This window comes from Epinephelus moara, chromosome 11, assembly GCF_006386435.1.
Source record: "Epinephelus moara isolate mb chromosome 11, YSFRI_EMoa_1.0, whole genome shotgun sequence".
In the NCBI taxonomy this organism is placed as follows: domain Eukaryota; kingdom Metazoa; phylum Chordata; class Actinopteri; order Perciformes; family Serranidae; genus Epinephelus; species Epinephelus moara.
In genome coordinates this window covers 6,227,245-6,241,098 of record NC_065516.1, presented here as the reverse complement: position 1 = coordinate 6,241,098, position 13,854 = coordinate 6,227,245, and the positions used below count along the sequence as shown (strand labels likewise).

At 40.4% G+C, this 13,854-nt stretch overlaps 1 protein-coding gene across 4 annotated transcripts in view; it reads left to right on the top strand.

Annotated features, from left to right (window-relative positions):
• LOC126397604 (uncharacterized) overlaps positions 1–13,854 on the top strand; it is a 409,985-nt gene that overhangs the window by 10,148 nt on the left and 385,983 nt on the right. For 3 of the 4 annotated variants that reach the window (XR_007570676.1, XR_007570677.1, XR_007570678.1), the window contains exons 1-7: positions 7–949; positions 2,036–2,147; positions 2,241–2,349; positions 2,462–2,532; positions 2,779–3,090; positions 3,274–7,223; positions 7,267–13,844. Coding sequence is in view for 1 of the 4 variants with exons in the window: in XM_050056510.1 (XP_049912467.1) it covers positions 542–613; positions 710–775; positions 861–949; positions 2,036–2,147; positions 2,241–2,349; positions 2,462–2,532; positions 2,779–2,880 (621 nt within the window). In the remaining 3 variants the exon portion in view is untranslated. Of the gene's footprint in view, positions 1–6; positions 950–2,035; positions 2,148–2,240; positions 2,350–2,461; positions 2,533–2,778; positions 3,091–3,273; positions 7,224–7,266; positions 13,845–13,854 lie in introns of those variants that run through there. The other variant, XM_050056510.1, reaches the window with a different exon arrangement.

The following is a 13,854-nucleotide window of genomic DNA, read 5'->3' as shown; positions in this document are numbered from 1 at the left end:
AAAGGAGATGGAAGCAGAAAAGAAGAAGGTCAGGAAAAGAGAACAGAGGAGGTTGGAAGGAAAGGAGATGGAAGCAGAAAAGAAAAAGAAGGTCAGGAAAAGAGAAGAGAGGAGGTCAGAAGGAAAGGAGATGGAAGCAGAAAAGAAGAAGGTCAGGAAAAGAGAACAGAGGAGGTTGGAAGGAAAGGAGATGGAAGCAGAAAAGAAAAAGAAGTTCAGGAAAAGAAAAGAGGAAGTTGGAAGGGAAAGAAATGAAAGAAAGAGTATGTTATTCAGCATTATATAATGTAACATTAAAATATGCTCATAAGAACAGTCGATTTTTTGTTATGTTACAGACTAGATTTCGGTGCAAATATTACTTGGAATACTTTTAAAACTTAACAGAACAGAAGGTAAATGTCAAGTATCATATTTTTCTGAATGTTTATTCTTTTGTGTAGATAAAACTTACTTGCAATAATATCACGAGATTTGTACAATATATTTTAGTTTTTGTAAGTTCATAGATTAAGTAGGTTGATGTTTTACTCTTCTATAGGACCACATATTTGTGCTGTCTTCGGTTGTGTCAACATCTCTGTTTAATGGACAGTTTAGATGTGTGAGGAAGGTGAGCATATACAGTGAAACTTATAAGCTACACTTATTTCATTCATAGAAGCAATATACTGCTACAAACTGTGGTGTAAACACTTCTCTTTTATAGATGATCATCCCAAACAGGGATTTGTGGCTGTGTCCATACAACACAGGAGGGCATTGGATTCTTGTGGTCTGTAAATCTAACAATATTCATATATTTAACAATATTCCACATAAATATGCGACTAAAACAGATAAACTGCAATGAGTTACAGATTGTGAAAATGTCAGGAAAGGCCCTACTTGTTATTGACCCCTTAAGGAATGAGCAGAGATACAGCAGGAGAATCTTGAGAAACTGGAGGTAATTATTTAAATGTTTTAGCTCAGTACACACAAGTGCTGTCAGGAAAGTCCCAGTGACTTTCTATTTTATGTGACGCATTGAGTTATGAAATGCAAAATATAAACTGTTTGCCTTTTCCTTTGCCTTTTCCATACTGAACTAATGCTAAACCCTGTAAACTTACACCTGGGACACACAGCCTGCGTGAGCAGTGCATGTGCATTGCGGAACCTCTTGCTTTTCATTTCGGCGCCCATGTTAACAGGTTAGAGCAGCCACACAGCCCGTCTCACACGTGGCTGCTGTGTCATCTAGAGATCCGAGGTCTTGCCTATTTTCTCTGCGTGACACGCGCGGTTCTCAGCAGAAATAGACAGAGAAAACGATCTGTTGACAGTCATATTAACATCATATCAGCAACATAACACCTTTAACTATGGTTTCAATGTCTACATCTGTAGAATATGTCACTGACATGAAGTGTCACCACTGCGGGTCAGCCTGCATGGTGCACGCCAGGGCAGGGAGCCTCTCTGGCGGGGAACTCCAATACAGAAAGTCAGTGACACACGGAGCTTCAGCAATATCATCAATAATAAAAACGTCCTTTTTGAGGAGTGTATGTGGCTGACAGAAGTAGCCCCAACCAAACCCCACCATGCCCATCAGAAAGAAAGCCGCTCTCACCTCACATAGTTTATTTATTTTTAACAACTGAGCACATGCTTCTTAATCATTTTCTGACTAAACTAAATATAAATGAAATTTATAATTAAATTATATGAAATGTGCTATTATTGATGGCCATTATCAAAGCCAAACTCTAAGTAGAAAGATAGAGCTGGCAGCAGAAGCGCCGCAGCAGCAACGCTGTCTGTGGACGCTGCAAGCGTGCGAGACGCAACAGTTCAGCGACGCACACACACTGCTGAGGTTCACACAGGCTGTGTGTCCCAGGCGTAAGTCATACAGTTAAAAAAAACAAAACTACAAAAACACTGTAAAGTTCTATATTATACTACCGAATGGTTGTTTTAATTATGTCATCTAATCGTTGTGTTTTGCTCACTTTTTTCTACTAATTGTAATGTTAAATGTTTTTAGGAATTTCTTAAGGATGAGAGAGGACCAATTAAGCAGTGCATCATGGACAGTAGAAACACTGGGGCATGAGCTGCAGGTGGATGGGAGTAGCTGTGGAGTCCTTATTTTAAAAGTAAGACTGACAATTTAGAAATAATTAATATGTTAGGTGTATGATAATGCTACATACAGTGTTTACTAAGTCTGGAGTGGTGCATTTTTTCAGTTTGTGGATGAATACCTTCAGTCTGGATCGATCTTTGATGTGAAGACCGATCCTGCATCTGTGCAGGCTGCCAGACTACACATTGCCTGCAAACTCATTGAAAATGGTGGTGGGTCCTCAACCTTACAGGATATTTCAATATTGTTTTTTTTTTTTTATATTTTCTGATACTGTAGATAAAGTGTAATGGACTTACTAAGTCTCTTGTATTTTTCAAACAGGCAGTGTTGAAGACTACTGCATAGAATGCAACATGATCAACCCTGACACAGACAGTGACAGTGTCAGCATGGTATAAATATAAATTATGAAAATTTATAGAAATAACAAGATTTATTGGTGCTTCTAGGCATAGAGGATAATACAGGGTTCCAAATGCATTTAAGTCCACTGTTACATGTAACGCATCACATGAAATTGACAGTATGATGGTCATTTCTGTCCCTGTAAACAGTTGATAATATGAAATATTATGAACTAGTACTCTCAGTCTTCTATCCTCTATTGAGAAATGTCTGACCACTATTATTCTCCTCAGGTGCAGTGCGACATTTGTCTCCGATGGGCACATCATGACTGTCTGAAATCTGTTCCTGCAAATGGAAAGGAAACTTACATTTGCTTGAAGTGCAAAGAATAAAGAAAAAAAGGTTGCATTTTCTGAAGAAAATGGGTGTGCTTGTGAGATAGCAAATAATGAAGAAATTAAGTGATAATGTGTTTGTGCGTACATGTGTTGGGTGCCTATTATAAGCTACTCTACTTTTGAACATAATTATAGTAGTCCATTCTGATAGATATTTCCTACCTGACAGAATGAGCTACTCTACTTATAATCACATTTATAGAGGTAATAGTCCATTTTGATAGATATTTCCTACCTGACAGAATGAGCTACCATATATTTAATTACATTTATAGAGGTAACAGACCATTCTGATAGATATTTCCTACCTGACAGAATGAGCTACTCTACTTAGATATTTCCTACCTGACAGAATGAGCTACTCTACTTATAACTACATTTATAGAGGTAGTAGTCCATTCTGATAGATATTTCCTACCTGACAGAATGAGCTACTCTACTTATAACCACATTTATAGAGGTAACAGACCATTCTGATAGATATTTCCTACCTGACAGAATGAGCTACTCTACTTATAACCACATTTATAGAGGTAACAGTCCATTCTGATAGATATTTCCTACCTGACAGAATGGGCTACTCTACTTATAACCACTTTTATAGAGGTAATAGTCCATTCTGATAGATATTTCCTACCTGACAGAATGAGCTACTCTACTTATAATTACATTTATATAGGCTGTATGTCTGCTTCATACACATATCTGACCTGAGTAGAATGTAGCGCAAACTTTCAGAACACAGGCACTCCAATGCAATCTCTATGAGTTCCGGGAGGGCTTGCCCCAACGTGTTTTCGTCATACGTAAACCACCAAGTATCATTCATGTGCTCCTCGGATGGTCCGACTTCCCATGTCGGGAAGTCGTTCTTACTTCATTGTGTGTTCATGAGCGTTTAGGTGGTAATGTGGAGACATCATGGACATTACAAAGAAGATGTGTTGTATTTTATCACTCAAAATGTTTAAAAAACATGTCGTCAACCGTTTCCACTGAAATATTGCTTTACGGTCGGAAACTCATTTTTCCGATTATTCCGACATCACATGAAGCAGCGCCACTGCGCACCGGTCACATTCAAGGTCAAAATGGCTAACGTTTCCAGCTGATCCAAGAGGTTTTTTAACCATATAGGTTAAAAAGAAACGACCCATGGTGCGCCCAAATTCACACCTGTGCGCTCCTCTCTATGGATTTTCTCCGTGACCGTTAGCGAGAAGCCACACATATCACATGAAACAGCAGAACTGCAGCTTTGTCGGGCACTTGTCGGTAGTCCAATGTTTTCACAGCGAAAAAGAATGATAAAGTTACACTAAAATGATGTATAACAGAGCTATCATACAGCTTTGCACACACATTACTCGCGAATGCAGGCTCGCACAGAAATACCACACATACCACACGAAAGCGCAGGAGCAGAGCTTTCATGTGATATCACACACATCATTGTGCTGTCATCCCATCACGCTATACATACAGATAAATTGTCTACAAAATGAAAACCTGACGAATTTCTTTACGATCCATTATACAGATCTTGTTATCAGTCACTTCATATAGTGAGGAATATCGTATCTTACCACGTCTTGGGCTTGTGTGTGTTTCTCCCTGTCTATCCACATTTGTAGTCAAGATGCAATTATCTCCAGATTGTCCAGTTGACACTCCATCAAACTTTGTATGACAAGACCAGCCACTTCACATTTGCATACCCAGACAACTGTAGCCTAATTATGCATGCTGACAGGGCAGTAGTCACCATATACATTGAGGGGGACACGTGCCCCCCCCTCTCCAGTATATCACTGAAACTGAAAAACAACAACAAAAAATGTTCAGGTCAGGTCAAAGAGCAGTGATACTATGTGATGTGCATTGTATTAAGTTGTAGGGAATGCCTGCATTTATTTCTTTAATCAGAACACAAAATTAATTTCCACTTAGCTATAATAAAATGTTTTCTGATTAAGACTGACAATGACTCAGTGAATACCTTACTCAGTTTTATTTGATTAATGGTAAAACAGGTCTCTGTTTACATTCAAAGGTATTTGTGTGGGCAAACTGATGAAAATTAGTCTGTTGATGACCACAGTGGATTGTTCAGTCATTGTAGAGCCAAATTAATTCAAATTTACCCACTGAACGGGTCACTTCAGCCATCATCACAACAATTGCCCCCCCTGAGAAATTTGGCAACAGCCGCCACTGCACAACACTAAACATATCAACATCAAGATGACACCAAGTTTGGAAGCTTAAGACCACCATCTAGTTTAGATAACTGTAAGGTTTTAAGTCTAATTCTAGGGCGCTTTTTTTGCCATATGAAATGTGAAATTATTTTATCCAGCTTATCAAAAGTTGACTTTGGAATTTCAACAGGTAACATCTGAAATAAATAAAGCAGCCTTGGCAGAACATTCATACGGATACTTTCAACACAACCAATCAGGCAGAGGGGTAGCACAGACCATCGTTCCAAATCACTAGTAATGCATCGAATCATTTTACCATAGTTAGCTTCATACAAATTATGTAAAAAGGGGGGAATATATATGCCAAGGTATTTAATACCTTCTTTAGATGTATATGTATATATATATATAGCTAAAGTCTGCTGGTTTTCTACCCGGAAGTATTTGTAAACAACAAGGCGATTCCCTCTATTTATACTGCTACAGCGTCAGGGGGCGTGTTTGTAGCAGGGATAGCTCCATTACATAATGCGGCTATGATTTAAGGCCCGCCCACTAAATCCAGAACACAGACACCTAGAAACACAGTTTGTGAAGCCTAGCTCCACAATTCAATTGTAAATGGTTGAAAGGCTTTTTTTTTTTTTTTCTTTGTTTACACATTTTGAGGAATACTTTTATGACCTATTTAATGTGTTTTGAAGAAAATAGCAGTGTGGTATTGTTGATATTGGTTTTGTCAGGTAAAGTAATAATAAATAAATAAATAAATAATAAATAATTTTATGCTCTTCTTTATTTATAACAATTCTTTTTATATTATCACTGTCTCTGATAAGCTGGGCCAGCGGTTTGATGCTAATGGCGAACAGCAGTGGTGATAGAGAGCAGCCTTGTCTGCATCCTTGTTACAATGTAAACCTCTCTGATCTATACCCATTGACTTTAATAGCCGCCTGTGGAGATGAGTATAATGTTTGTATCTAATTTATAAAATTAGGGCCAAATTAAAACCGCTTTAATGTCAGAAATAAATATTGCCATGAGACCCGGTCGGTCAAATGCCTTTTGAGCATCCAGAGATAAAATCATTGATTGTGATTGCTGATCTTTTTGATGGGATATTATATTTAGTAGGCACCGTAAATTAACTCCATAGTATCTTCCAGTAATAAATCCAGTCTGATCAGTATGAATAATTTGGGTGATTATCTGATTAACTCGTCTGGCTAGAATTGCTGTGAGTATACGCAGATCAGCATTCAATAATGATATTGGTCTGTAGGACTGGCGTTCAGTGGGGTCTTTACTCTTTTTGAGTATTACTACAATAGTTGCCTCTGTCCAGAATGGTGCCATAGTTTTAGATTCTAATGCATAATGATATGCTTTTAACAATAGGGGAGACAGTAGATCTTTAAAAGTTTTGTAAAATTCATTAACATATCCATCTGGCCCGGGGCTTTTGTTTTTTTTGAGTGTCGAGATCACCTGCTTAATCTCCCATTCCTCTATAGGCTCATCTAACGCCTTAGTTGTTGGTTCTGACAGTTAAGCAGGGTTCAACGCTAAGGTTTTTTTTCACTTGCCTGGTCGGGCAAGTTGGTCAGATGTTTACTTGCCCGAAGTCAGTTTTTACTTGCCCTAAAAAAATTGTTTAATTTAAGCGGCTATCAATTAACAAAGACTGCAGTTATTTTTATGTTATGTAATCTTTATTCACACTGTATTTATTAATTATAACAACATACGTCATGTATTGTAGCTTAATTCCTACACAAATATGACAGTGTCAGGGCTTGAAGTGAAAAATTTGTCAATCATTCTCCGTCTATAATTTTGCGCCCTACTTGAGCCATGCCCACCTCTATTTATTTTTCACCCCTCTCTCCAGTTCTGCTGTATTAACACCGGGTTTAATATATTTTGCTTCCATCTCTCTGCCCTGCTCTACTTTACTTCAACGCTACTCAGCTCTCTCTCTACTCTACCAGCAGACTACCACATCCACCTGTTGCACAAAATGCACACAGCAGTGTTTCCCCTAGGATGGAGTTGTAGCAGCGGAGGTGAAGCACACTGTCCATAACAATAACTTTGTCAGCTGACAAACTGCACCGGGCTCGGGGTCAGGTTTGGTTTGTCAGCTGACAAACTGCACCGGGCTCGGGGTCAGGTTTGGTCAGGTTTTAAGTCAATTTTATGCGGTTTAGGAACTCTATGATTTTTACATCATCAGAACACGTATCTGTATTGTTATATAAGGATTTGTAAAACTATGCAAAGGATTTAGCTATTTTATCCGGTTTTGTGACGTAGGTAGCTTGTGATTTTATTCTCTGTACTGTATTAGATGATTGGTGTTTCCTCAATCTAAATGCCAATAATCTACTTGCCCTGTTACCATATTCGTAGTATCTTTGATTAGTGAATCTTAAGTTTCCCTCAATCTTGTCTGTTAGAAGATTATTAAGTTCTCTGCGAGCTGCATTTAAATCCTTTGTGAGACTAGTCGGAGCGGATTGTTTGTGTTTATGTTCTAGTTCTTTTATTTTATCTTCTAACTCATGTTCTTTATCATCCCTCTCCTTTTTCCTAGCAGATGTAAAGGAGATAATGCGCCCCCTAATGTATGCTTTTGCACAATCCCACAGTATAAGAGGTGTTGTTTCAGGTGAGGCATTGATATCCAAATAGCTGTTGAGCTGTGCTGTGATGAAGGAGGTAAATATTTTGTCATCAAGGAGAGATGCATTAAGTCTCCATCTATGGCCTATGTCCCACTTTAATAAAACAGGTGCATGATCAGAGATGGTAATAGGCAGTATCTCAGTGTCTGCAATCCTATGTAATTCTACCTGAGGTGTAAAGAAGAGATCAATCCTTCATTAATAATAATAATAATAATAATAATAATAATAATAATAATAGACACATAATAATAATGTGTCTGCTTGAATAGAAAGTGAAGTTCCTACTTCTTGGAAATTTACTCCTCCATACATCCGCAAGGCCTGCTTCTATAGATTGATACTTAAGTACTTTACTCATTCTGGATACAGGAGCTTTAGAGGCAGGTTGTCGGTCCATTAGTTGCGACAACACATAATTAAAATCTCCTCCCATCAATAACCAGAGCTGTATCGTAATATCATAGTAAACAGTGTTGTGATGAAACTAGGATCATCCTCGTTGGGTGCATATACATTTATGAGGGACACTTCTATGCCATCAATTAGTCCATTAACCAAGATATATCTCCCCTCAGTATCTCTATGTAGTGATGTCTGAGTGAAATGTATTTGTCTGTGTTTAAGAATGGATACTCCCCCTCTTCCTGCCCGATCGGTGTGAGGAATAGTATATTTCGTCTGCCCAGGATTTCCTTAGCTTTTCATGTTCCACGTCAGATAAATGGGTTTCCTGTAGGAATGCTATTTGACAGTTGACTCATTTCAGTTGGTGTAAAATTTTCTCTTTTAACAGGACTATGAAGACCCTTAACATTATAGCTTATAATAGTGTGCCCATTACTTACAATTTACAGTTTATGTCTTAATTCCCTGATATTACAAGCTAGGAGAAAGAGATGGCAAGCAGAAACAATCAATCCATGCTTGGGTAGTATACTCTGTCACGCGAGTTATGAGGAGTGGAGCCCAATAGTGACACCAGAAGGAGTGGAATAAGTAAAAATATTTACGACAGCTGTACCAAGAATTTTTAACATCAATAAAAGTAGTAGGAATCTGGATAGGAAAAAGAAATTATAACATTGTTGTTTCTGCATTTAACGCAGGATCCTCTGGGAATAGGAGGATCAGAACAAGAAGAACACAACACGTAGTAAAACTATAATTAACTAACATTGACAGTAGTACAGTGGGACCTAGTCCCTAGCCACTAAGGCAAGCAGCAAAAGTGCACAGTCTAGTTTGAGTTTGACTGTGCTTTGAGTGTGCTAAGATAAGAAGGAAAAGAACAGGGTGAAAGAAAAAAAAAGTTATCATGTGTTAGCCATTCATTGCCTGAGTGTCAGACTGAAGCTCGCAGAACCTTCAGTCTGACATTGCCTCCATTGAAGGCGATTTACAAGGGGGAGGGAATTTGATTTTTCCCTAACCAATCAGTAGAGATCAACGACTCACCCAGAATCTGACGTCATTAGTATCCATGCCTCGGGGGTGCCAAAAACAAGCGAGCATTGCCCGTTTAAAATGTCTCCGTTGTCGTGCACACCCAGCTGCATCGCCGTTAAATCCAGTTTAGCAGCTTCCTTAATTTGGTCCTCCATTAATGCGAGTAGTGGCGAAATACCTCGATAGCATCGTTAATGTGGTCTGTAGGATCTGTAGCGGTAGCCATTATTGCTATCCTCACCAGTTACCCACCAGCGTACAGCTTGACATCAGCGTGGCGCTGATTGGCTAATCGCAAGACCCGCCCCCACCCCCAGCGTTCATTGGTCCGTCCATTGTTTGGATGAGATAAATCGCAAATTCATTGCAGTATGCCAGACCAGAGATGCAAGCCTACTCAGTTGAGTGGGCGGGGTCTATGGTCTGGAACCAGGCTAAGCCATTCAGGCTTCTGCAGCCTAGCAGATGTATAAGAATCAAACAGCTTCTCTCTCTTCTGTATTACACACGTTGTAATTTAGTTAAGAATGTTGTCTTCTCTTATGAAGGTAGGCCTATATTAGTAAAACAGATAGTGATAAATGAGTAATACTAATAACAATATGAACTGTGAAGCATTAGAACAGGTAGTTTATGTAAAATAATAATAATAATAATAATAAGTGTTCAGGTAAGGTGTGTGGGGCTCTGCTCACCCTATTTGAGACACCATATGAGGTTCTACCAGAAAATAGCGAAGAGTAACGAACAAATCAATAGTGTGAAAAGACAGAAGTTACTCTTCTTCATCTTTAGTTCTTAGTGTTGTTACCAGTACAAGGGAGAATATACTCAGGCTTCAGTCTCTGCCGCTGGAACAACTGTCTTTTGAACATATTCATGGCCTTTTCGGGGTCCAGAAAGTCCTTGTCCTCATCCTTGTATGAAATCCGAAGTCTGGCCGGATAAAATAGTCCGTATCGGACTCCTTGACGTCCTCGTAGCACCTTTCGTATGTCTGTGAATGCAGCTCTGGCTTTGGCAACGCTGGAGGTGTAGTCGGGGAATATGGCGATGCGGTTCCCGTTATAGATGAGAGGGGCTCTATCTCTGGCTCTCCTAAGGATCTCCACAGCTTCTCCATCGTAGTGTAACTTTGCAATTATCACCCGGGGCTGGTCTCCTGGCTTTCTGGGAGCGAGGGTCCGATGCGAGCGGTCAATTTTTATCTCCCAATCCATCTGCAGGACTTCTTTAATAACTTTGGCGACCGCTTAGGGGGAGCTGGAATCCGGCTGCTCCTCAATGCCAACGATGCTATTACCCCGTCTCATTCTCCCCTCCATGTCCTTGTATCGGTCTTTTAAAGTTGTCACTTGGCTTTGAAGGCTGGTTACTAATCTAATTGCCACCATGTTGTTTCAAATTTTGGACCGTACCACTCGCAGTTCTAATTTGAGGGCGTCAAAATCCTCCACCAGTGCACTTTTAAGTTCGTCCCTTATGATTCTTATGACTGTGATTCTAGAACATGCGCTTCAGCTAGTAGCAGCAAAGTCTGGTAGCTCTGCAATTTTACTTAGTTTTACTGAATGTTTATTATATTTTTCTCAACTACTAATGGATACTTCTGTGCAGAGAAGAGTTTATTCAAGAGAGGAGCTTTTTTTTTTGTTGAAACAGAGCAAGTCTGGAGGACACCATCCTATTCCAGCTGAAATGAAGAGGTGTTTTGGTGGTTGCCGTGCTGGTGCAAAGGTGAAGGCTTGGAAATGGAGATATAAGCCCTTTCTGCCATCAGTCATCATGGGAAATGTCAACTCTCTGCCCAACAAAAGTGATGAAGTGGAGATATTGGTGAAGACTCAGAAAGTATACAGTGAGTGCAGTCTCATGTGTTTTACGGAAACATGGTTGAATCAAAACATCTCAGACTCCAACATGGATCTACCTGGCTTCACTCTCATACGATCAGACAGAGACTCTAAAGCTAGTGGCAAGAAAAAAGGCGGGGGCCTGGCTTTATTTGTGAACCAGAGATGGTGCAGTCCTGCACATATTACTGTCAAGGAGAAGATGTGTTGTCCAGATATTGAACTTTTGGCAGTTGGTGTGAGGCCATATTATGTACCAAGAGAATTCAGTCATATAACAATACTAGTGTACATCCCACCCAAGGCAACTGCTGAAGTTCCATGTGAAGTTCTCTATGAACTCGTTGCTAAGATACAGACTAAACATCCTGAGGCACTACTGATAATATCAGGAGACTTCAACCATGTTTCCCTCTCCTCTCATCTGACTGGATTTACACAGTTTAACTGTCCAACCAGAGAAAATAAAACCCTTGATCTGCTGTATGCCAATGCCAAGGAAGCTTACAGAAACACTGCCTTACCACCACTGGGCAGGTCAGATCACAACTTAGTTCTTCTGCAGACATGTTAGCCTACAAACCCTGTGTGTGGAGGCAGCCTGCAACTAAACTCACAGTCAGGACATGGACACCAGAGGCTACTGAGGTTCTAAGAGATATTTTTGAATGCACAGACTGGGATGTGCTGCTGGAAACAGAGGAGAACATCATGGACATTGATAGACAGGTTGACTGTTTTACTGATTACATTAACTTCTGTAGAGACACAGTCATACCTACAAAGAATGTATGCTGTTTCCACAATAACAAACCTTGGATTACCAGTGACATAAAGGCAATCCTCAATGAGAAGAAGGCAGCTTTTAGAGATGGTGACAAAGCACGGCTCAAACAAGTGCAACATGAGTTGAAGAAGAGACTTAAGATGGCAAAGGTGGAATACAAAAATAAACTGGAGAGGAATCTACAACATCCGTGAAATGTTGAGGAGTCAACACCATCTCTGGTTACAACAATAAGAAAGACAGCCAGTGGTGGGTGATGCAGAAAGAGCTGATGAACTCAATCGGTTCTTCAATAGATTCAATACGGCAGCCACTCCCGCTTACAATGCTGCTTCTCCTCCTCCTCCTCCATCACCTCCACCTCCACAGCTTGTGTACAACTCCAATGTGGCAGCGCTTCTGTGAAAATCATGTTCTTTGATTTTTCAAGCGCATTCAACACCAACTCCAACCCAACATACTTAAAGACAAGCTCACAGAGATGGCAGTGGATCCTTCCTTTATATCCTGGATCACAGATTACCTGACAGGAAGGCCACAGTATGTCAGGTTGGGAACTGTGTTTCTGGGACATTAATGAGCAGCACGGGGGCTGTCCTGGCTCCATTCCTGTTCACACTGTACACGGTGGACTTCAAATACAACTCTGAGTCCTGCCACATCCAGAAATACTCGGACGACACTGCTATTGTGGCGTGTATCAGGAATGGGCAGGAGTCTGAATATAGGGACCTGATAAAAGCCTTAAGTGACTGGAGTCAAAAGAACTGTCTCCTCCTGAACACCTCAAAGACCAAGGAAATGATCATAGATTTCCGCAGGTCCAAGCCCCCTCTTCAGCCAGTGAATACCTGTGAGGTGGACATCGAGGTGGTACCAAGCTATACTGTAAGTATCTAGGTGTACACCTGGATAACAAGTTGGACTGGTCCCTAAACACAGACGCTCTCTACAAAAAGGGGCAGAGCTGCCTTTTTTTCTTGAGGAAGCTCAGATCTCTCGACATCTTTAGTAAGATGCTGCAGATGTTTTATCAGTCTGTGGTGGCAAGTGTGTTGTTTTATGCTGCAGTCTGCTGGGGAGGAAGGATCAGACACAAAGATGCAAGGCGGCTGGACAAACTAGTCAAAAGAGCTGGCTCTGTGATTGGAGTCAGGTTGGACACATTGGAGGAGGTGGTGGAGAGATGCACACTGAAGATGTTCGAGGCCATCATGAACAACCCAGATCATCCACTCCACAACACCATGATGGACCAAAAAAACTGTGGTGAACGGCTCCTCTCTCTTTGATGCAGGACAGAGATACAGAAGATCCCATATACCAACAGCCATCAGGCTTTATAATTCTTTGACATATAATAGATGAGCTGACAGATAATTGAATTTCCCCTTGGGGATGAATAAAGTTATTGTTATTGTTATTCTTATGACTGTAGAGATTTCTCCCCTCAAGGAAGATAAAATGTCTGCCTTCATTTCTTCAGAGGCCATACCTGGGCTTTCACTCCAAGTGGGTGAGGTTTGAACTTGGCTGTCCGGTGTGCGCTGCCTCGTGTTTCTCGCAGGCCGTGGAGCACTGGCACTACTGCCATATTTGTATTTTTGGAGCTTTTCTGCCATACAAACTCGATTCTGACTATGTACATTGAGTTATGGTGTCCTTGGTGAGCTTCAATGCTGGACTTGATGCCGAAATAGCTGTTTTTATAAGAAAATATGGTAGATTCTGCAGGAGCTCTGAAAAAGACATCTTACTCCATACCTTTGCTCACTAAGCTAACTAAGCCCTGCCATCATAGCCAGTCTGATTAAAGGGCCACTGTGTAAAATGGGTTGAAAACCGTTGAAAACAGTGACATCAGTGGTCAAATTCTAGATTGCAGGGCTCACTCGCTCACCCCTCCTGTCGGGTAAATGACGGTGGCCTCGTAGGGACAAAAAGCCTTGTGCAGACACAAGTTTTTCAGGAGTAGGTCTATCTAG